At 51.8% G+C, this 26,261-nt stretch overlaps 1 protein-coding gene across 3 annotated transcripts in view; it reads left to right on the forward strand.

Annotated features, from left to right (window-relative positions):
* Nucleotides 1–24,940, forward strand: part of NAP1L4 (nucleosome assembly protein 1 like 4) — a 62,973-nt gene extending 38,033 nt beyond the window's left edge. For all 3 annotated transcript variants that reach the window (XM_082845197.1, XM_082845196.1, XM_082845198.1), the window contains exons 6-15: nucleotides 1,451–1,537; nucleotides 2,976–3,107; nucleotides 6,790–6,861; nucleotides 11,639–11,778; nucleotides 12,988–13,133; nucleotides 15,435–15,457; nucleotides 15,874–15,993; nucleotides 18,841–18,870; nucleotides 19,315–19,371; nucleotides 24,680–24,940. In XM_082845197.1, coding sequence (XP_082701323.1) covers nucleotides 1,451–1,537; nucleotides 2,976–3,107; nucleotides 6,790–6,861; nucleotides 11,639–11,778; nucleotides 12,988–13,133; nucleotides 15,435–15,457; nucleotides 15,874–15,993; nucleotides 18,841–18,870; nucleotides 19,315–19,371; nucleotides 24,680–24,718 — 846 coding nt within the window. In that variant the 3' untranslated portion in view covers nucleotides 24,719–24,940. The remainder of the gene's footprint in view (nucleotides 1–1,450; nucleotides 1,538–2,975; nucleotides 3,108–6,789; nucleotides 6,862–11,638; nucleotides 11,779–12,987; nucleotides 13,134–15,434; nucleotides 15,458–15,873; nucleotides 15,994–18,840; nucleotides 18,871–19,314; nucleotides 19,372–24,679) is intronic.
* The last annotated feature ends 1,321 nt before the right edge of the window (nucleotides 24,941–26,261 follow it).

Here is a 26,261-nt window from a genome sequence, read left to right on the forward strand (position 1 = left end):
ACATATATTAAAAGAGAAGGAAGACAGCAGCCAAATGAATAAACAAACCTACCAATGATAATAAGCTCTAAATACTAAACTAAGATAAACATAAAACCAGAAACAAATTAGATGCAGAAAGCAAACCCCAAGTGTACAGTTGTTCCCAAAGTCCTCCCCCTCAATTTTGGGATGATTTGTTGTCTGTTCAGGTATTCCACAGATGCAGGGTACATCAAGTTGATGGTGGAGATTTAATCCGCTGCTCCTGAGGCTGCTGGGAGAGATTTCCCTTTCTCTTCTCTGTTCGCACAGCTCCCGGGGTTCAGCTTTGTATAGGCCCCGCCTCTGCATATAGGTCGCCTGAGGGCGTATCGCTCATACAGGACAGGGCTAAAGGAGCAGCTGATTAGGGGGCTCTGGCTCACTCACGCTGGGGAGAGGGAGGGATACGGAATATGAGGTGACATTACAATAGCCTGAGGCACACCTTGTGTTCTTCCGGGGAAGTTGTCCCTGGATCACAGGACCCTGACAGTGGCAGGCTGCACAGGCTCCCGGGAGGGACGGTGTGGATAGTGACCTGTGCTTGCACACAGGCTTCTTGGTGGCAGCAGCAGCCTTTGCGTCCCATGCCCGTCTCGGGGGTCCGCGCAGATAGCTGCAGCTCGCAGCCGTCTCTGGAGCTCGCTTAGGCAGTGCTCTGAATCCCCTCTCCTCGTGCACCCTGAAACAATGGTCTCTTGCCTCTTAGGCAGGTCCAGACTTTTTCTCGGACTCCCTCCTGGCTAGCTGTGGTGCACTAGCCCCCTGCAGGCTGTGTTCACGCAGCCAACCCCAGTCCTCTCCCTGCGCTCTGACCGAAGCCCCCACCCGTCCGGCGGTGAGCAGGCAGGCCTCTTGGGCTTGTGAGTGCTGGTCGGCACTGATCCTCTGTGCAGGGAATCTCCCCGCTTTGCCCTCCGCACCCCTGTGGCTGCGCTCTCCTCCATGGCTCTGAAGCTTCCCCCCTCCGCCACCCGCAGTCTCCGCCCGCGAAGGAGCTTCCTAGTGTGTGGAAACCTTTCCTCCTTCACGGCTCCCTCCCCAAGGTGCAGGTCCTGTCCCTATTCTTTTGTCTTTGTTTTTCCTTTTTTCTTTTGCCCTACCCAGGTACGTGGGGAGTTTCTTGCCTTTTGGGAAATCTGAGGTCTTCTGCCAGCGTTCAGTAGGTGTTCTGTAGGAGTTGTTCCATATGTAGATGTATTTTTGATGTCTTTGTGGGGAGGAAGGTGATCTCCGTGTCTTACTCCTCTGCCATCTTGAATGTTTCCCCGAATGTTATTCTTTAAGCCCCAAAACTTAGAATCTTAAGCTATAAAAGCATCCAGTTTTCAGTCTTTTTATACACATTATTTACAGTTTCACTGTCTTTACTCTCAAGTTTCTGAGTAACTGAATGTAACGGTAAGAAGATCTCGTTTTTACTTAGAGAAGGGAATTCATCACTGGTGATGCCGAGCCGACAGACGCAGAATCCGAATGGCACAGTGAGAATGAAGAGGAGGACAAATTGGCCGTAAGTTTTTTTTAATGAGCGCCACTTGTGTTCTGTTTCAATGCTGTTAGAAATAAGATGGTTTGGGGTGGTGATCTAGTGGTTAGGATTTTGCACTTTCGCTGCTGTGGCCTGGGTTAAATCCCTGGTCTGGGGAACTGATACCCCGTGCAGTGCGGCTGGTGGGGAAAAAAAAGAAATTTGATGGTTTTCTTTTACAAAGAAAAGAGCTCCTAACAGTAGGTGCGGCTTCAGCCCTAGGTTGGGTGTTTAGATTTCTTTATGACAGTGAAACTGCACAGCTTGGTTCTGTTAGTTAATGTGGTGAGCCAGACACAGTCCCCTTTTTCAGCCGTCTGTGGCACCTCTGCACAGTGGTACAGTGAGATAAGGAATCAGGGGAGTGGAGATTAAAACATCAGAAAAAGTCTTAGTCGAGAGAAAGCAGAAACCCCCAAGGAGAGCACAGCTGCGTCTGTAGAAGGGCGGACACTAGAGGGTGGGCGGTGGTGGGGAGAGCATACTGGAAACATCCGTGCCATTCTGCTCGGGGACCAGCAGTGACAGTGAAGTAGCCCCAGTGCATCTCGCCACTTTACATTGGTAAATGGTCCTTTTGGTGATGTGCCCTGTCCATCACCTGCTTGCAGCCTTTTTTTTGGTGACGGGTATCATTCCAGTGCCACGGAAAGTCCCAAAACAACAAGGTGAACTTTGTTGACCTGATTTTACATTTGGGAGTGGCTTTTCTATCCTATAGTATAAACTTCTGAGGTTTTTTTGTTTTTGTTTTTGTTTTTTTAAGTGTATGTTAGTTTTGGTAGCTATACATCTTTCTGATCTTTTAAAAACATGTAGAATCTGGCGTAGTTAAAGCCATGCCTGTGGATCAATATAGTTGTGAATCAGTTCTTCACTGTGCGAGGAAAATCTGCCCCTGTTAACTTAAAAAGCCCCTTGTGATCATGTCCTCCTAAGAATCACATGTCAGGCCTGTGATGTTAGAAAAGACTGCCCTCCTCGTGGCTACATCGCCTTTCTCGTCACCCCCCCGATGTTCGCATGGTGCCTCTGTCCCGACATCTCCGTTATCATTGGACGTGCAGCTTGCGGGGCAGTTTCTTGTTGCTGGAGATCCTGGAGTATCCCTCTGGTGGTTATCCCAGGAGGGACAGCGAGCCAGCGCCCCCCAAGTCGGGGGGGCATTGTATCAGCTCTTCAGCTCTTTTCCCCTTGGTCTGGAGTTACATCTGGCTGGAATGCCTTAAATGCTTTGTTCCTCAGAGACGTTGGAAACTGTGATGGGCACAGTGGTCTTGGAGATGCAGTTTCAAAGAGCAAGGGTTTTTGATAGAAGTTTACATGGGATTCTGAAAATATGGTCTGTATTAAGCCATTCAGTTATTTGTAAAGTTGTTGCTTCATGATAAGTATCCAATTTTGCATCTTATTTTTCTAGGGAGACATAAAAAATAAAGCAGTCATAGCGGAAAAAGAAGCAGCAGCAGCAGAAGAGCCAAACCCAAAAGGAATTCCAGAGTTCTGGTTTACCATCTTCAGAAATGTAGATATGCTAAGTGAATTAGTTCAGGTAAGCACACAGGCACATTCCCACTTTAGAGAAGACATTATTTATTTGTGAACTTTCAACCGCATGTCTAGCAGTTGTTGACTGTGGGTGGAAAGGCGCCTTCTGTGACCATAACTCAGGGGAGTCAGGGTCCCCGGGAGGCCTGGCTGCAGCTGGAGCCCCCGTGCGCCCTCGTGTAGCGGCCCTCACGGAAAGGCCTGCCACGCGGAACCTCAGCTGAGCTTAGGGTCGCTTTGTCTCCTGTAAAGTGTCTGTTGTCTCACCCCAGGAAGCTTGTTAACAGATTCCAGACCCTTCTCTACCTCACAGTGATGTGGACAAGCGAGAAGCGTGAGGGCGAGGGGTGAGAGTGGAGGAGTTGATACTGAGCAGTGAAGTGTGCGTGCGTGCGTGTGTGTGTACACATGTACCCATGAGTGCGTTTACACACAGGCGCACGCTCCCTGGCACGCAGTCTTCTGTTTTGATTGATTTTTGAAATTTGAAATGGGCCTATTGTGCCGCCTTGCTAGTTGTACAAGTATTTAACAAGTTGCTAATAATTTCTAATCATTTTCTTTGAAAAAGTCTTTTTTTTTTTTTTAATGGGAATGGTCAATCTTTCTTTGTCTTGCCTTGTTGAGCTTTCTCTAATGAGATGGTGAACCAATTAAAAGGTAACAAATGTGACTTTCCCTGAGCTCAGTTATGGTAGAAGTTTCCAGAATTCAGAAATAGGTACTGCTCAGAAGTCCACAGAGGGGGCCATCTCTGCATTTGGACTTATTCCAGACGGGTCAGCACAGTGCTTTTATATCAGAGCACGGCCACAGGTGGCGTGCAGCTAGCTCGCTCTACTGCAGTTTGCAGAGGTTTCACAGCTGCAGTCAGAATGGTTCCAGAGAGTTGCTGCGTTGCTGTCTGCTGCCTGCCTTGTTCAGTGCTTATCTGTAAGCCAGAACTGAAGAAAAGGTGGAGGGGATGCGTTTCTTACTCCCCTTCCAGACGGGGGGAACATTTAAAATACATGACTTAACAATAGCCTGTGTTTTCTTGTCTCATGTGAAAAGGTGTGGTTTAAGAATACTAGACCGTTGGGAATTCCCGGTGGTCCAGTGGTTAGGACTTGGCCCTTTTACTGCCAGGGCCCGGGCTCAGTCCTTGGTTCAGGAACTAAGATCCCATAAGCCGAGTGGCATGGCCAAAAAAAAGAAAAGAAAGAAAGCATACTAGACCAAGAATACTAGAAGACTAGAACGCCATGAGCCAGAAATTTATTGGGAAAATTGAGTAATATATGCTAGAACCAGATTCACCCTGCCTATAGGTTAGTCACTTGGGCAACTTTTAAAACCAAATAGCAGCATCAGTGCCTCCCCACCCACAGGTCAGCGAGAGTTTGAGGTGTTTGTAGAAGCTCCCTGATGATTCCGATGTACCCCCAAGGGTTGAAAATCCCCATGCCGGCAGACCAGATGGAGAAGGGTGTGTGTACCTGTCACTGGGACGTCTCGTGGAAGTGCGGGCTCTGAGTCAGGTCTGGGTGGGGCCTGAGGATCTTGGTTCCTGATGTGTCCCCCAGGTGATGCCCATGCTGCAGGTTGGGGGCACACTGTGAGTGGTGGCAGGGGTGTCATGAGGTAGGCTTTTTGGTGCTGGTTAGGCGACTTGATTGGGAGACCTGGCTCCTGGTGTTGCCCGGCCAGCCAGTTAGTAACCCAGGGATGGCGCTGCTGCTTCATCTGTAGCATTTCTTTGGTTTCAAGTACGGTCAGCTGTACTTGAATGAGGTGTCTCTTCCGTTCTCCCAGCACCTCTGTCTTAGTATCAGTGCTTCAGTATTTATGCCACAGAGTGTCTCGCTGCTTTTTGTCTTACGGTTGTAAAAAGACGTGTCATTTTTTGAGTACTCATGTAGTATGCAGAGAGTGATGAAATATGGTTTGGGCTGTTTATAACCTGAAGCAAGTAATGGTAGTAGGTTCCATTTTGGTCAGACGTTAAATCCCAAAGGTGGGTTTGGCTGTAGGTCCTTGGGTTCTCTGTTGGTGGTGGCCAAGATAGGTCCAAAAGCAGAGTTTTGAAACTTAGGGAGAGCAGATTTAAGTCAGTCCCTGAGTTGCTTCCACTGTTGGCCCTGAGTTTTGAGCCTGCTAACTTAGGGCTTTCCGTTGTGGTCTGGGCCACAGAAGGTCCTTGGCCCTCAAGGCATGAGGTTGTTGGAGGAGATCAAGAGCATCATGGCCGTCTCCTGGCTATGGGGCGGCACCAGTGGTGCTGCTAGCTTGACTGCAGTGGGCTTGAAGGTCCCAGTGCCGTGTATTTGGAAAACATACTGGTGATACATTCGCCTTGGCGATTCTAGAACTAGGCATACGTGCTCAGTCAGTGATACACGTGATCTCGGAGCCAAGTGTTTTCTGGCTCTAGAATTTAGGATTTGACATCTCAGACTGATGTGGCCTTCTTTGAAAACTGCTTTGGACTTAACTTTCTGTCTAGAGACTTGGAAGGTGCCTTTGTTACTGCTTTTTTTTGGGTTTGTTCTATGCAGGCAGACCTCGGAGACATTGTGGGTTTGGTTCCAGACCCCTGCAGTAAAGTGAATGTAGCATTAAAGTGAGTCACATGAATTTTTTGGTTCCCCGGTGCGTCATAAAAGTTAGGTTTACACTATACTGTAATCTATCTACTAAGTGTGCGATAGCATTATGTCTCAAAAATGTACGTACCTTAATTTAAAAATACTTCGTTGCTAAAAAATCCTAACCATTGTCTGACAATGCAGGGTTGTCACAAACCTTAAATTTGCAACAAGAACAACAACAAAAAAAAACCCCAAAACCCCACCAAAATATCTGTGAAGCACAGTAAAGTGAAGTGCATTAAACGAGGTCTGCTTGTGATGTGGAAAGAATTTAAAATTGGGAAGTTGGTAGTTATCAGGCTCAGCAGAACCTCAGGAAATCCTTTCGGTCCAGTCCCCAGACTTCCAGGGTGAAGTGACTGTTTCACAAATAAAGCACCTCTCGTGAGTATGTGGTCACTGGGTTTCAGGTCCTGTGATTTTTTTTTTTTCTGAGTTTTTCTCAGTTGGCCTTTCTCAAACGACAGGCCCTGGTGAACTTCTGTGTTTGCATAACGATGACTCGTAAAGGCATAGAGCCATCGTTAGAGGCTCTTCCGTAGTGCCTGCCATTAGGTCTCAGACTTGCTTTGTGAGTGTCCTTGACTGTGTATGTTGCTGGATTTGGGATATTTATCACCACGTGCCCTAAGCGGGGGGAATTGGCTGCCAAGGCCAGTAGCTTGTCCAGGCATTTCTTCTGATTCTGTCTCTTAGGAGATGCTGAGGACCAGCAGTCTTAATTGACGGCATTTCCGACCCTGTCTATACTGGCAGCTGGTGGGGCTGTGAAATCAGTCAGGGCTCTTGCCCCTGGCAATGAGTGCGATGCCCTTCTGGTTTGGCATTGGTGGTTACCAGTGCTCCGTGCCAGACAAAGGTGGCACCTCATTGCTGCCACCCTAAGACTGCTAGTGACTGAACAAATTTGGGTGGCTTCCTGGGAGTGACAAGGACAGAATTCCAACAGGGCTAATTATCCAGTGTCTAGGAGTAGGTGCAACAGTGACTCAGTGCGAACATGTGTGTTGTCTGTAAAAGCTCAGCAGAACTTTCTTTTCTTCTCTTCATGGTTAGGAATATGATGAGCCAATCCTGAAGCACCTGCAGGACATCAAAGTGAAATTTTCAGACCCTGGACAGCCTATGGTGAGTACTGATTGTTTGAACTCCTGGCTGGTGTCAGAAAGGGTCAGGCCACTAAGGGTAAAGGGCTTAGAGCCAGAAATCCACACCCGGCCATTCACTTGCTGGGTGACTGGAGTGCGACGTGTGTTCTCACATTGCATCCCTGGGCCTCACCTGGCAGTGTGCACAGCCGGACAGTAACTCAGTCCACCAGCTGTTCGGGGGCAGGCGCAGGAGTCAGGCACAGGAGGGGACTCCTCCGACGTGGCCTCCACTGTGCCATGCTGTGGTTTCTGGACTAGTTTGTTTCCTCTGTCAGATGGGGCGATGTCCTCCTTCTCCTAAGCGTCTCCCAGGTTTGTGAGGGTGGAATGTATGTAAAACAGGCTGCAAAGGATGGTTGGTACGTATTCAAATATAAGCAGCACTTTAACAGAAATCCAAGATACTAGTGAAGGAAATGTACTAGGTTTTACCTTCAAGAATCACTGCGGATAGATAAGACTGAAAAAATGTTTCCCTGCTCTTTGATTTGTCTGGAAACACATCTATCCAGAATACTTGCTCTCGTAGGCTGCCTACCAGTTAGTGAGGGGAGTTTGACCTAAGCCAGCCTGTCCTTTTCTGTGAAGCAGCCTTGAGACGGTGATGCCTGAGCTGGGGTCCTCGGGGAGCACTGTTCGTGACTTCCCAGTCTGCCTGTGGCTGGTGGGTTCCATTCCAGTGCCACAGCAATTCCAGCACCACACAACTGACTGCCTGCCTGGTGGCTCTTGGTTTCAGGTTTTGAAGACACAGTGCCTGAGGGCCGTGGGGCTGAGGCCTGGTCTCTTCCCACTTCCCCACCACAGAGCAGTGTGAGCGGGATTCCCTCTACCCTGGCCTGCGGGTGATGCCTGCTGGGGGCAAGGGGTGGGGGCACACACACCTGTATCTGTCCCTTTCCTGGTCTGCTCCACTCTGGAGGTGACATTCACACATCCCTCCGCAGCAGGTTGGGTGTGGACACCAGCCAGAGTGATGCCTGCTCACAGGTTGGGGGTCACTCTGGTAGCTGAGGGAGCCCTTTCTTTCCTACGGCACCCAGGTTATTGCAGCGCCTTCCTCTTGTCAGTTTCTTCCCAGTAATCGCTCCTCACCTGTGCAAGTCTTGGCCACAGCATCCCCTAGAGGCCTCCTGTGGCAGAGTGCTGTAGTTTGCTGTGATGGGTGTGAATTCTCTTCGTGTGTGTGTGTGTGTGTGTGTGTGTGTGTGTGTGTGTGTGTGTGTTGCGCACGCGCACACATGCACGCACCTGTTTGATGATTTCCTTGGTCCATTCCCTTTCTTCCTCAGCCCATCTGTCTTATATTTTCCTCGGTCTCTTCTGTGGCCCATAGACAGGCTGGAGCCCTAGCTGTGGTAGACTAAGTCATTGTGAAAGTCATATGTGCTTGCATAAGAAAAGTTAGAAAGTACAGAGAAGTGTACAGAACGCTGTGCACTCTTTTAGAGATAACTGTCAGCAGCTTAGTGAATTTACCCATAGTCTCTGTGCTTTTTAAAATTGTTATGAAACGGGGTCTTCCCTGCCTGCCAGTACAGGGGACACGGGTTCGAGCCCTGGTCCGGGAGGATCCCACATGCCGTGGAGCAACTAAGCCCATGCACCACAACTATTGACCCTGCGCTCTAGAGCCTGCGAGCCACAACTACTGAGCCCCTGTGCCACAACTACTGAGCCTGCACTCTAGGGCCCACGGGCCACAACTGCTGAGCCCGTGTGCCATAACTACTGAGCCTGTGCACCTAGAACCTATGCTCCTCAACGAGAAGCCACCACAATGAGAAGCCCGCGCACCACAACCAAGAGCATCCCCCACTCGCCGCAACTAGAGAAAGCCCGCACAGCAACAGAGACCCAACGCAGCAATCAATCAGTCAATCAACAAATAAATAAAATGTCTAAAGAAAATAAAATGAAACCACTTTACTTCAGAGGGAAACACAGCCAGGGTGTTTGCCCCTCCCCAGGGTCACTCTCCAGGGTCACCATGTTTGTACCTCAGCAAAGTGGAATCCCAGTGTGTGGACAGTGTTGCACTGCTCTCTTCACCTCACGTAGGCCCTACGGGGTGGAAAATAGTTGCTGCATCTGTTGGCTGTAAAAAGGTTCAACAGGGCTTCCGTGGTGGCGCAGTGGTTGAGAGTCCGCCTGCCAATGTGGGGGACGCAGGTTCGTGCCCCGGTCCGGGAAGATCCCATATGCCGCGGAGCGGCTGGGCCCGTGAGCCATGGCCGCTGAGCCTGCACGTCCGGAGCCTGTGCTCCGCAGCAGGAGAGGCCACAGCGGTGAGAGGCCCGCGTACCGCAAAAAAAAAAAAAAAAAAAAAAAAGGTTCAACATTCCCCAGAATATGCCACTGCCACCACCACCCCGTTATAAATTGTTGCGTTATGATCAGCTTACTTGTGCCCCAGGCTTTTGTTTAAATTTCTGATGATTTCCTCAGTTTAGGTTCCTTTTAGTGTATAATTACTGGGTCGAAGGAGACAAACCTTTATAAGTCCCAAAGGTGGTTCAATTTACACTCCTGATGATGCTAGTGGTATCTTTTTACACTTTTCTTTTTGTAATAATAACATTTCTTGGTTTCTTTCTATGTTGAAATAATTTCAAGCTTAGAGCAGCACTGCAGCAACAGTACAGAGAATCCCCGTATGTCGTTTGCCTGGACTTGAGTTGTCTGCTTTGACCACATGGGCAGCATTGCCTGGGGACCGCCTCCTCTCTTCTCAGCACAAGTGTCGGCAAAGACAGTAGCAGCCGTGTTTACTTTGCTGGGCAGAAGAGATGGAATTTTACACTTAATTGCGAGTGTGGCTGGGCATTTGTCATATGTTCATGGCTGACTTGGCTGTAGCGGGCTGTGAATGAGGTCGCCTCATCCTTGGGCCCTTTTCTGTTGGACTGTTAGACACTTTCTTTAAATCATCCCCAGTTGTGTTTGACTCATTCTTGACTAAACAGAGGCCTAGGGAAAGAAGGAAAAGTAGGAAAATATGAAGAAAGGAAGTAGCACCCTTGGTTTGGAGAAATGGCAGGAGAAGGAAATGGGGAGAGAGAGAGGAAGACAAATAATTCTGTCCATATCTGTATGGACGTAATGAAGGACGGAATAAAACAGTGCCATTCGTTAGCCCAGCCCAGTCCCCAAGGTGGGTCATCCACATCTGTGGTCACCACCCTCAACAGTTCTCAAGTAATAGCAGTCTCCACTGACTGAAGTCCAAGATAAAGATCGGGTTTATGGGGCCTGGGGTCAGGTCCAGGAGAGCCGTGGAGAGGGATTCCGCCGATGTTCTGATTCCCCATAGCTGCCTTCCTGTCCTCAATGCACTTTGGTTTTGCCAGCCTAGTGACTTGTGGGTGTTGACCTCCCTTCCCCTCCAGCCCACACCACGCTGGCAGGGGTCAGTGGAGACCTGGCCAGATCCCTGCCATCCCTTCTGAACACTGACAGGACTGCCTCCAACCCTCTTGGCCACTTGTGTCTGTACTTCTCAGGCCCTTGTGGCCCTTCTCTTCCTCATCCCCCTCTTGGGGGAGTTCTTATTTCACTTCCCCTTGTGGAAGTGGCTTGTTTTTAGTCTTCTTAATTTTTTTCTCAACTGATGGTTGTACCATTACAATAAAAATAGAAATAGCTAACATTTAGCAAGTAATGCCTGTAAACCTGGCCCTGTTCTAAGTGCTTCCATAGATTAATCCTCAAGTGAACTCATGGAGAGAAAGGGTTGTTTATTCCATTTTGCAGGTGAGAAAACGAAAGCATAGGGACGTGGAATAGCTTCCCAGAATCACGCAGCACTGACAGGCAGAGGCTGGCCAGACCCAGAGCCGGTCCTTTAGACTGTTGCTTACTTCCCCCAGGTTGTCTTGTCAGAAGGGCTGAGGTCAATATCTTTGCACATGCTGCTGCATCCATCCAGGTATCTTTCTGAAATAGGACACGTTCCTCAAAACAGAATTATTGGGTCCCAGAATGTTTTTTGTTAATTTTTTGATATTGCCAAATTGCCCTTCACAAAGCCCTTTACAGTATATGAGTGCCCCTGGCTTCCCAAAACACTTGCCAGTACCATGTGTTCTTTGGACATTTTGCACAGAAAGGGGGCGTCTCATTTTATTTTTCATCTATTTTGTTACTGTGCATACGAATATCTTCTGATTTGTTACTACTGCTCTGTACACCCGTTTGTCCATTCCTCCTGTGCGTGTCTCTAGGTCTGAAGAGTGCTTTGTGAGTGAAGGGTGAACTTGTCCTTGGTGTGGTTTGAAGAGGTCCAGTCAGTGCCTCCCCTTCTCTCCCCACGTGGAGTCTTGGCCCTTTCGCTGCGCGGCAGAGAAGGAGCTGCTCTGCCCAAGAGAAAGGAGAGGGGGACAGGGTTCTGCTGCCGCCTTCTGCCTCCAGACCCCCGCCCTGCTGTGCTCTCGGGGAAGGGAGGGTGGGGCGGCAGGGAGAAGCCACACTCCTCAGGAGAGCTTGTCCTCCCTGGGAGGGGAGGTGGCGGGGCCCGAAGGGTGACGGGTATTTGCTCGCCTGCTGCCCTGCTTTAACTCTGTGCTGGTGCTTTTGCAGTCAGCAAGTTCTTATGTGGCAACACCTGTTGAGCTTTTCAGTCACGGTTTCTGCCTGTGGTGTCATGCTTAGGGAAGAGCTGGGTTCCAGTAAGTACTGTGTGATTCATAAAGTCGGTCGCTAATTAGTCATAGATTTTAAGTGGTGCTTAGCCCAGTTTCTGTCTTTTTTTCCAGTCTTTTGTATTAGAGTTCCACTTTGAATCCAACGACTACTTTACCAATTCAGTCCTGACAAAAACGTACAAGATGAAGTCAGAGCCAGATAAGGCCGATCCCTTTTCCTTTGAAGGTCCTGAAATAGTTGACTGTGACGGGTAAGGAAATGCCATTGCAACTTCTTTTTCTGAAACAAAAGCAGGAGGTGGTTTTACAACTTTACAAGTAAGATGGAAGTTAGGAATAAAGCAGAAAGCCTTTAATCTGTTTAAAAGCCCAAAAGACAAAGATGGAAATTAAAGAGTCTCTCTGGGAATATGATGACTGGCGCTGGGAAATGTATCATATGGTTACGAGGGCCAGGGTTTGGGGGTGGTGGCCCGATTTCCTCGTTTTAATGAGGGCATTGGGATCTCCAGTCACCGTAAGTGAAGCAGTGATCATTGAACTGATAAATTCCTCTCAGCGGGTATTCGTCGAGTGAATGAATGAGTCAGTGCAGGGCAGCACTGACCGCGGTGAGGCAGCATGAGCGTGGTTGGCCTCAGGGCTGAGCGCCTTGGTGATTGCAGCCTGTGGACCACCAGGGAGAGTGGCTTGGAGTTCACTCCTCTTGGGTGGTTTGAGACGGTTTGGGAAATCGTTTTATTCTTGATTGAAACAGTTATCCTTATTCACTGAACCAAGTACTTATCCTGATGAATCTCCCTGTGTGAGTAATACAGAACTCTCTTAAAATCCTGCTAGACTGAAATGGCCAGAGTAATGTAGATTGTTTCCCACGGCCAGGCCATCGGGTGAGAAGGCCTGCCTTTCCAGGCATGTCCTTGAGCAGACGCTGTTCAGACACTGCCAGGGCTTACCTGTTGGTCCAGGGTGATTCAGAGCGCGGTCCCCACCAAGGGCCGCTCAGCACACTTGGAACATTGTGTCTTGCTCCGGTCACCAGTGTTTGCGGTAGCCACCTGCTTGCTTTCTCCAACTTGTCCCACTCGCTTAGCTAGTTGTCTTGAGAATTCAGGCGCCTGAGTGGGTGGCTTCCTGTGCGCTGTGGGGTCTGCGACGGGGCAGCAGGTGACAAGCCCTTGAGCGGGCGTGGTCACGGGAAGAATGTTGGAGGACCCCTGCGAAACGTCTGGGGGTTAAAGCTGTGCAGCTCCGGGAGCTGCCGCGCTGACAGCCTGCCTGGCGGGGCCCTCCGCCTTCACTGGCCTTCGCGTGAGCTCACCGTGTGCCGAGTGCTCGCTCACAGGTTGTTAAGTTGTTTTGGGGTTAAGCACAGAGCTGTGATTTGCTTGCTGGACACACGTGTGACCAGTTTTTCTCATGGAGTGTGTACCCCCGTGATCACAGTCTTGTCCCTGTAGGTGTACCATTGACTGGAAGAAAGGAAAAAATGTAACAGTCAAAACCATCAAGAAAAAGCAGAAACATAAGGGCCGAGGCACCGTCAGAACAATCACCAAACAAGTCCCCAACGATTCCTTTTTCAACTTCTTCAGTCCGCTGAAAGGTGAGTGGGCTGGGTTGTGACTCCAGGTTACACACAGAATGACTGTTAACATCAGGAAGGCGGTTCTGGTCCTCTGGCGAGCGTTGGGGGGCGGAGCCGTGGCTGTGTGGGCGGGCCCACGGGTGCCTGTCCTGGCAGGAGGGTGAGCCTGGGCAGCTGGCGGAGCTGCATGCCCCCGCCCCCAGGGGGAGGGGTCCGCGGGGCTGCTCTGCTCGCACCCCTACAGCCTGCAGGGCGTCGGCCCACCCCTCCCTCTCCCCTCCCTCTCAGGTGGGTTTTTGGTTTTTTCTTCGAGCCTTGGTATAGAGCACGAGGGGTTTGGGAACTTACATATTGTGACAAGCACAGACTTAGGACAGAATCATAGCTTGGACGCTTGTTCTCTGCTCCCTGCTCCCACCCTCCAGTCAAAGGGGTGGAAGTAGTAATGGCTCAGCTGCTGGTCCTGAGGGAATTCCTTGGAAGTCTTTACATAATTTCCCAATCCTGAGGATTCGAAGACCAGACCCGCTGGCAGCATTAAAATATGGATATGAGGGGAGAACATTTTCTCTTTATTTTCCGTGAACAAAAACCAGTTGGAGATAAATGTCAGCTCTGATCTAGGTCATTGGTGGCCCTTTGGGTTGTTTGTCTGGGCCACGGCGTGGCTTCCGTCTTCACTCTGACTCTTGTGCCGAGTTATCAAGCTGCCCGTCACCATGCAGTCCATTGTCTTTCACTCTTGTGGCTATTTTCCGTGACTTGTCTTCGAACCTGGAAGATGCCGATGTATATCAGTTTTGGGGACAAGAACAGCCATAAATGTAGTTCTTAAATTTCCTTTTTCGGGAAGATCCCTTTCAGAGCCTCACATATGGGAGGCTTCCTGTGTGAATTCACCGTGAAGCAAAGGGGCTTTGATTCCTAAATTCAGTGGCTTTTTTGGATGTTTTAAATAATAACAATTAAAATGGAATCAAGTGGATTCAAGAATTTGGGGGTGATTTGGGGGGTTCTAAAACTGTATTGTGGTTGCACAAGTCTAAAAATGTATGAGAAGTCATCGGATTGTATACTTAAAGTGGGTGAATTTTATGGTATATCACTATTTTTAAAGTAATTGAATAAACATAATATCAAGTGATATGCTCTATGAAAAGGAATAGAGGATGACAGTGGGGGAGGGGTGATGGAGTGGTCAAGGAAAAAAACCCAAACTGCTGAAATGCTTTTTGAAATGAAGGAAATAAAAGATGGCTAGTCCAGCAACCTGTTTGGCTTTAATCCTACAAACTGGCCCAGAAGTCAGGTGAGGAAGTCCTTGCTGTGATTGTTGCCGCCCCTGAGTCCAGAGGCCCCGAGCCTGCATCTTAAACAGCAGGTGGGGCTCTTACACGCCGAGGCTCGGGCCCCCCACCGCCCACGGGGAGGGGTGCTCACACCAGCACCCGCTCCGCCGTGGCTGAGATGGCGCGTGCCCCTGTCTGTGCTGGCCACGGAGACAGACCTTGCAGCAGAGGGGTGACAGGGAAGACACAAAGGCAGGGTGAGCCCGGCAAAGGGGGCGCGACGCCTAGCGAAGCGCCACTGGGCTTCACTGAGCGTGGTTTTAAGGCTGTGTTTTCCTGGTTCCGTGTTGGGCTGTAGTTCGGCACCGAGGTCTGTAGGGCCGTGGGTGCTGGAACCGAATCTCAGCTCACCTTTTGTGTGGAGCGCGGGCCTCTGCTGTGGGTGTCGGTGAGTGGCGGCGCCCTGCGCGCTGCAGTGTTTGCGGGAGGAGCGGCTCCGCACTGCCTTCACCTTCCCCTTTGCAAGCAAGCAGGGATGCAGCTTCCCCCTAGCTGAGAGGCAGCGCCTCGGTCGCACTGAGGACTGACAGCCTTAAAGTGCTTCCTGTTTCTCTACCGAAGCGTCGCTTGTAGTTTTGTAGGACACGGGTTAAAACTCCGCTTAAAACAAAAATGCCCTGAACGGCCACAGTCTGGGCAGCCGGTGCACCTTTCCATCTGCTGATGCTTTAAACGTCCGTAAATTCTCTTCTGCAAGTGGCCTTCTCCAGCTGGGCCTGTGAGCATTACTGGGTACCGGCCTTTGGCCCTTGATTGGGGGTGGGGGGAGGGAAGGGGGCCTGGCGGTGCTGGGGCCACAGCTTCAGCCTGCAGCAGGCGGGGGAGTGGGGAGCCGGCCAAGGGGAGGCACGACGCTTAGGCAATTTCTAGTGAGCTGTTCCATTTTATTTGTCAACTGAGCTTCCTTGTGTGGGCTTTAGAAGGCTTTGGTTGTCGATGTAATGCAGATGTGTTTTGTCTTTTTTTCTAGCATCAGGGGATGGAGAATCACTGGTAAGTTCTATGTCATTATCAAAAAAGTATGTTGTTTTGCTGTTAAGGTCCTTATTTCCTGAGTAGTTTGCTACTTTCTTTTTAATCTGTTCTTACTGCCTAAAAACCAAGGGTGAATTTGTATTCGCTGCACCGTGGGGGTGGGATAGAAGCGCGCGTGCCGCGGGTGGACCTGAGGGCAGGCGTATCCTTGAGCCTCACCCCCGCGCACGTGTGGCTCTGGGCCCTACGCTTTCCTGCCATTTGGCTGCAAGGGTTCCTTTAATGCGGCCTAACCTCAGAGATGCCTGTCACCCAGCAGTGCCCGCACCGGGTGCTTTATAAGCCGAGTCACTGGAAGTGGGGGGTCAGGCATGGGCAAGGGAATGTGATGTTTACCCCACTGAAGCAAGTTAGCACTTCGCTTTTCCCCTCAGGATGAAGACTCCGAATTCACGTTAGCCTCCGACTTTGAGATTGGACACTTCTTCCGTGAGCGGATCGTGCCGCGCGCTGTGCTCTACTTCACGGGGGAGGCCATAGAGGACGACGACAACGTAGGTGGCCTGTGGGAGCCGCTGGGGTCAGAGCGGGTGCTGGCTTGGGAAGCCCAGCCAAGATTTTCATGACATCCTCCACCAGGTCCACGGGGCACTGCCCTCTGGAGTTTGGAGGAAATAGACTGGGCAGGGAGATGGCAGAGGCGGGAGAAGCAGGTCTCTCTGAGGCATCTGAGCACCACACGCCCGCGTGGGCCCGGCCAGTGACTTGTTTCCGAATGTCCTCTAAGGACCCAGGGGTTCGCTGCTGCACACGAGGTCTGTGGCTTTGGGTGACTTCTGAACACGAGGAAACTCCTGTTCACCAAGCGACGGCCAGCAGAGCCGAGTCGTGCTGGCATGTGGCGTATCGACCCCAAAGAAATAGAACCCCACACTCCACAGAAAAACAGCCCGGCTACGCAGGCCACCTTCCCCTCTGCTTGAAGGAACTCGCCCTCCCACAGTCAGAACTTGGGAGCAGGACCCCTGAGCACAGCCTGGCCAGCTGCCCCGGGCTGTCACCTGAAATGGTTCTCCGTCGTGACCAAGGCCCGGTTGCCGCGAGCCCTCTTGTTGTGTGGAGATAAAGGTCTGTCCTGTGGCGTGTTGCTGGAAGTGTGCTTAGGTGCTGTTTGCTCCCTTGTGTTGAGTGCTCTGAGGTTCCTTTCTGGCGAGGTCTGTTGTGGCTGCTGGACAGGTCCGAGCTGCTTCGTGCCCTCCTTTGTGCTGAAGGCCCCCACGCAGCGGGAGTGGGCCAGCCCAGGGCGTACTGGCTACATCGCCTGACACTGGTGAGCTTCTCGGGTGCGGCCTGTCCATCCCCGAGCTGGGAGGTGCTTGTGGGAATCCGGGAACACGGACACACACAGCACAGTGCAGTTTGGGGTCATCTTAGCGCTCAGGTAGTTGCTCAGACTAAGTTTTAGGAAATGCTGGTTATGCAGCAAATTCTGGACCAGCGCTGTCCAGCGCACCTTCTGTGATGAGGGAGCTGTGCTCTGCCCCATCTGCTGCAGCAGGACTGGCACCACGTGATGCTGGGAGATGGAAGGTGCGGCCCTTGGCGGCTGGGGAACCAGGGTTTGCATTTATCTAATTTGACCAAAAAAGATCGAGTGGCTACACACAATGGGAAACTCAGCTCTAGACCAGTGGTCTCAAGCTTTTTTGATCATACACCCATCAGTTTAAAAACTTAATTAGCAGCTCATACATATTTACTTATAATATAGGCAGTATAGCAACTCCTGGTGAGCAATAGTGTGTTTGCCTGTAACATCCGTGTCCATGCTCATTCATAATGCCTTTGGTGCAGGTACCGCAGGTGCAGGCACCGCAGGTGCGCAGTGTGGTCCAGGGGCTCACGTCAGCCTGCGTCTGCTGCAGCTTCAGCTCTGCCGGTTCCCACGCTTGGACCGGGGCTGGTGGTCGTCACTTCAGCTGCTCCTCAGGCTCCTGGCAGAGGAGGCTCGGTGGTACTGGGACAGAGATGAGTGCACTGACATCAGACACGCTAGGGACGATGTGGACACTGGGCATCGTTATGGGGTGAAGTGGGCGGAGGAGGAGTCCTGGTTTCGTCTTCCACACTCAACGTGGGTCACCTCACTCGTCCCACGGGCTGCACAGCCCACTGTGGAGCCTCTGCTCTGCCCGAGTGTGAGATGCCCGCACAGAGCTTGCTCAGAAGACGGGGCCAGGGTGAAATGATGGCCCTAGAGCCTCAGAAAACGGGCACTTGAGCCTGTGTGAGGCTGGCTCCAGTGTGACCTGAAATGCTGCAGTGAGAGTCTTGTCAACTGCAAGACACTGAAAGGTCCTCTTTGTCAGAGGCCTGGAGGAAAAGGTGCCAAGACACGGTCAGATCCCAGGCCGAGCGCACCAGGCCCTGCCCGCACTGCGCTCTTCTGAGTTCCCTTTGAGTTGTTGCTGACGAGTGGGGGGGCGGGGGGCTCCAAGAAGAAAGGGTTATAAGAGAAAGCTCGCTGAATCTTCATGTGTCTGTGTCAATGCAGCCACCAGGGACGAGGGCTGTTTCGTTCTGTTTGGCCTTTGACAGCAGTCTGATATTCGGGGCTTGGCTGAGAGCCTGGCCAGCAGTGTCTTTGGACACACAAGACATTGAATTGAGACGTTCATTCAGCTACAGTGTTGGAGTTTCTCCCATGCACACTTTTTCTGACTTATTTTAAAGATTAAACACCAAGATTTTATTACATTTCTAAATACAGATTAAAGATTTCCCCTTGTCCGAGTTATAAAATGACATTGAAAGTCCAGTATGTGATAAAACTAAGCTACTGGTTTGCTTAGATCAGCCAGTTTCCCAGTTGGACCCAGCGCACACCCAAGCCAACGGTTTCCTTTCTTCACCCCGTCTCCATCCGTAGTCTTCGTTTTGAGTGGTTTTCGGATGCCTGGTATCCTGTTGGCCTGGCAGGGCTTGTGAGCGAGCGGCCCCGCAGTTCTGGCCCTGGCTTGGAGCAGAGGTGCCGGTGGCAGACTGGCCTCTGCTGAGAGGCCAGGCCACTTCCCGCTCTCCTTGGGCCCTGTACCCCTGCGGGCGCTTGACGGGCTGTGTCTGGGTCAGGTTGCCTGGGTCACGCTTTATAAAACCTAAAAACGGGCTTCCCTGGTGGCGCAGCGGTTGAGAGTCCGCCTGCCGATGCGGGGTACACGGGTTCGTGCCCCGGTCCGGGAAGATCCCACGTGCCGCGGAGCGGCTGGGCCCGTGAGCCACGGCCGCTGAGCCTGCGGGTCCGGAGCCTGTGCTCCGCAACGGGAGAGGCCGCGACAGTGAGAGGCCCGCGTACCGCAAAAAAAAAAACACAAAACCTAAAAACCTGTTTCCTTTCTTTTCAGTTTGAAGAAGGTGAGGAAGGAGAGGAGGAGGTAAGACGTGGTTTTCGTGAGACATCATTCCCCGAGGTTGCTTTAGGCCTTCTCTGTTTGAGTGGATGAAGGTTATGAAGTCAGGGGACCACTTTAGACTCGTCTCGTGGGAAGCTGCCTTTGAAGCTTTCAGCCCTATTGAATACTACGGAAAGACACGGCAGATGGGTAGCAGTGTCCAGTTTGACCCTGCAGTTGGCTTATGAAAATGCATCTTAGAAAATAACCATTTAGCAAACCAAATCCACTTTTTCAGCAGTATGTTTATTTCAGGGTTATTTGCTAGAACAAGAAGTGTCCAAAGGAGGGGACTTAAAGAAGTATGGCTAGCAATGATTGTAATTGCTTTCCTTCAAAATCAGAGTATTGCTTTGTTTGTGGCTGGTGGATCCACAAGAACTTAAGTCCTGTCTGTTCAACTAGCTCTCACTCCTTTCAATGCAGGAATTAGAAGGTGATGAGGAGGGAGAAGATGAGGACGATGCCGAAATTAACCCCAAGGTTAGTTATCTGGGGCTTCCCACGCCTGTGTATGCTACCCTGTGGACCTTTTAAAACACGTTGCCCACTTTGAGGTAGTGGTGTTACAGATACGTGCCTGTCATTCTCTAATTAGGAAAGTTAAAATGTACCAGGAAAATACTTGGATGAGGAGCTGTTTAGACACCTGGTATATAATTTGAGTGTTAAGTATGAGTACTAAACTGCTTTCCCAAGCTATATCTTATTTGTATAAACTTGTTCAGTAGAGCAGCTTTACATTCCATATCTTTAATTCTTTTAAGATAATGATTTAACTGACAACATGAATAAACTTTTTTGTTTTGTGTGTTTGTTTTTGGAAAAGGTACAGAGACGGGACTTGGTGGGGGGCTTGTTTTGTTTTGTTAATGATAGGATAATGGAGTTGTAGGCATAATTTTACAATTGTACATGGGCTGAGAATACTCAAAAGACATGTCTCGATAGCTCATGTTTGAAATAAATTTGGAAGATATTTGATATAAATTTTTGATATTTGAAATAAATTAGGAAGCTTTGCAAAAAACAAAACAACCAGTTAGGATGAGTGGGCAGTCCCATTAATTTTACGCCTGTCTTTGAGTTTTTACTTAGGGACTCAGATGAGCGTACATCAGGGACTTTGCCACTTGACACATATTTTAAATACAGAACTGTTCTAACGCTGTCCTGAAGCTGCAATTGCTCACGTGAAATTTATAGTTCACCTGACTCTTAGGACCAAATGTATCACAGGCTGTCAGAATACTAACATTACTTGGCATTGTAGAATCTTTATCTCTATTTAAGTAGACGTTGTTTGTTTGTTTGTTTACCCCTGTTGTGCCTGAAGTGGATCGTGCACTAAGCTGTCATTGTGTAGCTGGGTCTGATCACTTTATAGCACCAGATGTTCCTATGAATGCATGCTTACAGCAGTAGTTCCTTCTGGGGAAGAATTCATGGTGGGTTTAAATCCTCACTGTGCCTTATAGATACTGCTCTGGGAGTGGGCTCGGGCATGTTCATGTTTTCAAAGCCAGCCTGTCTGTTGGGGCGTCGCCGTATGGACGGCGCACCTGTGCTCAGTTCCTGAGCTGCGAGCCTAGGGCCCTGCCTTGAGTGGATCGCCCTTCACTGTCGGGTAATAATAGAACCGCGCCGTGCCCGGTCCCAGGTGTCTGTATCTGGCTGTTCTGCGCTTGGGGGGCGCTGATGCACACGTTCACGGTGGGGTTTCTAGAGCAGAGATGGCTGGTTACCGTGTCCACTGCTGGACTCAAGTGCCCTGTCTCTGGTCGCTTGTCTCACTGACAGCGGCTGCTCTGTTCCCCATTTCTTGTTGTTTCCTCCTGTTGTCCGTCCTCTCTCTCCCCTTGCCAAACCTTCTGTCTCCTCTCACGTCAGGGTTTTCTAGAGAATTCTCACCAAGTGATCACAGATAGCTTAACAGAAAGTAGAGACATGTCAGTAGTAAGCCTTCGTGAAACCTTCGGTGTGTTGTGTTGGTTGGGAGTGGGCGAGGTGCCACATGCAGTCAGCCACGTGCAGTCGAAATGCCCTAGTCCTGTCCCCTGGGGTCGTGACGTGACACTTCTGTTCCTCCACGTGCACCTCCTCAGAGGGCGCAGTCACATCACAGTCTGTACAAGCACAGGAAGATCAGGAAGAAGTGTTGCGGTATTAAAGGTACAGATCTGGGTGTTGAGGTTTCCCATCTCAAGGTCGATATTTTTGCAGCCCTTTGTATCATGAGAAATGGTGGCTCTTTCCTCCTGTATAATTTTGTGCATTTCATTTTCTTTCATGCTGACAGTTCCTTTCAATTTTTTTCCCCATTTAGGTGTAATTTTTGTCTGTTAATCATTCATACGTTTCTAGGTAAGGTGGAATTCCATTCATTCCTAACTTCCAAACTTCTGGTCTGTGCTTTGTAGCAATGCCATGTTGTCGTGACTCGATGGAGCGTCCGGGCGCACTCAGCACATGCTGGCCTGGACAAGGGCTTTCTGAAGAGCAGTGTTTTTGTGCAGGTGTCTGTCGTGTGTGCTTTTAAAACCGACAGAAACCACGTCTGGCTCCTACTTGCTGAGCCCAGTGTTTGTCGCTGACCAAGTAACAGAGATGTAACTGGTGTGAAAGCTTTGTTGGTGATGGGGCTGCCGCCCCCCTCCCCACACCCCCCACACCCAGGAAGAGGACAGAACAAGAGGGCCCTGGGACCAGGATGCACAGGTCCCCCAGCCATGCTGGCCTCAGCAGGACGAGGTCTGCTGCCTGCTGTGATTCTTCTCGACGTGTGTCTGTTGCTTGTTTATACTTTTTAAATTCAGGTGCTACGCAGACCAATAGATAATAAAGGGGTAACTTTAATGCGCCAGGATCTTCTCTCTCAGAAGCTGCCGGCACCAGTTTTCACATCAGCGCTAGTAAGTCTGTCAAGGTTGCTGAGGAGTGTACTGCTCGAGGAAGAAAAGGACCTGTTGTAGGTCCAAGTGGGCGTTGCAAGTCCCAGGAGCCGCCCTGTCCCCCTCGGGGGTCATGGGTCCTCGTAGCTCTGCCCCAGTCATGAAGTCCCTCTCGTACGACACCGTCGGCTTTTGTGGGGCAACGGAGGAAGGTGCAAACAGGAGAGCCTGTGAGAAGCCAGGGCGGCAGTGTCAGCATCTAGGAGAGAGCAGGGGCTGCCCGCGTTGAGCTCAGCAGGCCAGCGGTGTGGGAGCGGCTCCTGGGAGAGCAGAGCTGTGTCTCTGCACCGCAGAGCCGTGGTCTGGGGGTCTGTGAGCCCCATGCCTTCGAGGGTCCATCTGCATCGCCTTCCTGTCTTACTCGGGCGGCTGGCTTTCTTAGAAGACTAACGGGCAGGTGGGCAGACTTGGGCTGAAGGAAGCATTTTAATTAGATGAAGTGAATGTACACCTGGGATCTTTTCTGTTTTAAAGGGTCAGATCTGATCATTTAGAATTGTGTCTGCTTACTGTCTGATTCCTGCTGCCCTGTGTGTCTGAAGAACGTGTCAGCCAGGCTGGTTTGGCCCGAAGCCCCACTGCTCCCCACCCTGCCCGTGACTGCGAAGCGTCCATAAACGGTCCAGCCTGTACCTCTGGGCGAGGAGGACTCTTCTGTGGCAGAACCACAGCCGTGCCGTCTCGCCTGTGTCGTCAGGCGCCCCGTGGAGGGGGTCGTGTCATGGGCTGTTGGGCAGGCGCTCGGGCCTCAGGCCCCCAGCCCTGAGGCCATGGTGGTGGCGTGTGCTTGCTACCAGCAGTGCAAGCCCTTCTTTTCAGTGCCCGCCCCGACCAGGCAGGGTGTTGACTGTTAGTTTGTGCCTTTGAAGCACCGACTCCCGTCCCTTGACGAGCGGCAGCATGAGAGACTGGGCTTCCAACAGCTTCGTGCCGTGGGGCAGAGGGCGCTCGGGTTAGTGCAGTGTCGCTCTGCCCTCCGTCACGGGCCGAAACTGTGGTGTCCCGGTGATGAAGCTCACATGCGTGGCTCCAGGCTTCTGCGCTGGTGCCAGGCTGGGCTGCACGTGGCCCTCGGGAGGTGGGATGCTGGTGACAGCCCAGCCCTCTGCTGCCTGGCAAGCCCCACCTTCTGCCTCCTGTCTAAACACAGCGTCCCCACCCGGCTCCCACCCTCACAACAGCCCGTCCTGGTCTTGGTTTTGGCGAGGACCCTTCCCTCTAGCAGTCTTCAGCACCCAAGGAAGGAGTTCGTTGTCAACAGACAGATGATTGATGCCTTCTCCTGGTTAAAGATAGATGTGATGTCACTGAGACAGCACATTGTAAACCGTGTGCCGCTCTGCGTTCATGGCGTCCTGTGCGTCCTGCGTATGTGTTTACCCAGAGGGTGTAGAGCAGCAAGCCCGCCGCCCTGTGCCGCCCGCCCCGTACCACAGCCACGGCACCGTCCCACTCCCTCAGCCTCAGCTTCTCTCACCTCCTTCCTTTCTGCAGATCCAGTTATGGAAACCCACACACTTCTCCCCTGTCCACAAAAGGCTGCACGCCACTGCCCCAGCCCCTGCCAGTGCTGTCCCAGTCCTGGGGCACCTCTGCACCTCCCCAGCGAGTCTGGGGCCGGCGTCTGATCCCCCTGGCCACAGTCTGGGCCACCTCCAGGTCTCCCCTTGAGACGACAGAGTTTGAGTTAGGTCTCTTTCAACTAGGATTTCTGGTCGGGGTGTTTGTTTTGGTGCCCAGGCTCTTTCTTCAGCAGTGTTTCCGGTGAGCGTGTGATGGGCCGGTGCCACTGGCCCAGTGCTGGGCAGTGCTGGGCCGAGACCCAGGCCAGACCTGGAAGTCCCAGCTCGTCCCTGTGCTGTTACACTTAAAAGCAAGGAGCGTAGCCCAGGGCCCAGATTACTGTTTTGTCTTTATGCACCCTTTACACGTCATCTTGTTCATCCCTTAGGTGTGGTTTCCCAAGGAATGGCCTGTAGCCCAGCTTATTCCATGCAAGGTGTCAGTTGTGTTATCCCAGGTGGTTCTTCTGAACTGTGTGGTGCGGGTTTTTCTTAAGACTCCGTAGATGTGCCAAGTTGTATTCAGAGTAATGTCATCTTCGCAGCCAAGACCATAGGTTACTGACGAGTAAATTCATTTGCTAAGAAGTACTGGTGAAATCGCTACCTGTCTCTCAGGCCGCTTTTGTCCTCCACACAGCATTCATGGGGTCGCTAAGTGGGCTTCAGCGACAGGAGACGCAGCTGCCGACCACACGGAAGTGCGTCTGCTGCTTGTCTCGCTCACGCCTTCTCTGAAAGGACGGAACTCCCAGCCGAGGGGGCTCCTGGGAGGACTGGGGCCTGGCTGTGGAGTTCTTGGTGGCCTCTCGTCCTTTGTCGGGGCGCCTCGGGCCAGGGCAGGAGGGGCTTTGCTTCAGGGCCCGGCCTGGGGGCAGGTGTGCTCCAGGCAGCGCCGGCAGCCTTGTTCACCTTGGGGATGGAGGGGAGCCAGCGCTGTTCCCCGCCTGCTCAACCCAGAGCCGAGGTGCCTGCCAGCTTTGGAACGAGGGCACTGCTGTGCGTTTAATTACTGTCTGCCACCCGAGGACCTCCCTCACCCGGAGACCCTCCTGCTGAGAATTAGAATGTCTTTATACAGAGAGAGGCAGCCCCGCTGTGACCCTGTTACTGGGAAGTTAGCTGCTTATTTGTTACTATTTTTAAAGTGTATTTGTAGTGGCCGTGTTTTCAGCAAGAACGAGTGAATACTTGAGTCTTTGTTTTCGCTGTTGGTTGGAGATGCCTGGTTGATGGAATTGCTCGGTTCTCTACAAGTCTGTTCTCTCTCGTTGACAGAAGGAGCCCAGCCAGCCCTCGGAGTGCAAGCAGCAGTGAGGCGCCGCTCGCTCGTGTGGACAAGTGCTTACGCCTAACTTGTTTTCAAGTGCATGATTTTCACTTTAACTTCTCCTTTTACTTTATTATTTTGCTTAACCTGTACAGTGGCAACTCAGATGCATTTCAGAAATAGGAGGTTTAATTCCAGCAGCACGCTCTACGGCCTTGGGTGCAGCTCAGTGGACCCGCCCAGCCCTGCCTTAGGGAGGGCCTCGCAGACCGCTGGGGCGGTGGGGTGGGGGCGGATCACTCGACGCCGGGGGCACGTGTCCAGGGCGCAGTTCCAAGGCGTGTAGATCCAGTTCACCCCTCCCGCCATCAGACGGGATTCCTGTTTCTTTGGAAGAAACCCACATGCAGTTTCCAGTTGTCTCGGGAGAGCCGGCCGCACTCATCCCGCTCGCCCTTTGGCTTTATTTTCCTCGGGGCTGGGGTGAGGGTCGCGGCGCCCACTGAGCCTGAGGCGCGAGCTTGTGTGATTCATCTCGTATTTATTTCTCTCTCACGCTTGTGAGGGCTTGGGACGTGAGCTGTCCTTCGAGTTTCTGAGACCCTGTGGGCACCAGAGACCCGGTGCCCCGAGCAAGAGTTGGCGGTCCGCCCGCATGGAAGAAGGCCTCCCTCCCGCCAGCCGTGGGCCAGGGCTGGTCCTCGGGACGCACGGACCACGCTTGGCGCTGAGGACGGGGTGGGGGGGGGGCTATGGGCAGAGCCAGGGTTTGCCAGGCTTCGCGGGGAGGGGCTCGGGCAGGAAAGTACAGCTTTCCCACGCAGTGTGTCAAATGTCTTGCTTTCTCGGTAGCTCCCGTTTCTCAGCCTCACACTCACCTTGTCTTAAAAGCCCTGGGTTCCGAGCGACCCGTTCTTGGCTGGAATGTGGGTGTCGAGTGTGTGACCTCTGGCCCCAGGGGCATCCACGCTGTGGCCAGGCTGTAGACTGCTCAGCCTTACTTACGATACATTTGTAACTGAATACAGTGTTTTCAATTTGTACAGACTAGTTAGAATATTCTATTAAAGTTGTGAACTGCGAGCCCAGCGCTGTGTGTGTCTTCATTGCAGGAGGCCCGGTGGGTTGGGGCACTTGGGCAGGTGGGGCTTGGATGTGGTTGCGCAGCCTCCCAGACCGGGTCGGGTCTCTGGAGCCCCGGGCGTGGGCAGATCCGGGACTTCCGGGCTCCTGGTCTTCTGTTTTGATTTTGAGGCTTTAAAGCCCATCTTGAGTTGGGGCTGCAGGCCCACTTCACCGTCGGGGTGGGTCTGGGGTCCCCGGGTGGGCCCTTTGCTGCCCCGAGAGAGCATCTGCTCCTTCCCCCAGCAGAGTCGTTTCTCCACGTGTGCGGGGCTGGGCCTTTCCGATGAGAAGGTTCCAGGAGGGGCACTTGCTGCGCCATGGCCACGTTCGGCGTGTCTTCTCGCTGGTGCTCTTCTGGTGCTTGTGCCCTCCCTGCTTCCCTTCATCAGTGGGGAGACACCTGGTGCCCGGGCTCTCGCTCCAGCTGCCCATCTGGGGATCGGCCCAACCCGCATGCAGCACAGA

The sequence above is a fragment of the Leucopleurus acutus genome (genome assembly GCF_964270905.1).
Source record: "Leucopleurus acutus genome assembly, chromosome: 8".
NCBI lineage: Eukaryota > Metazoa > Chordata > Mammalia > Artiodactyla > Delphinidae > Leucopleurus > Leucopleurus acutus.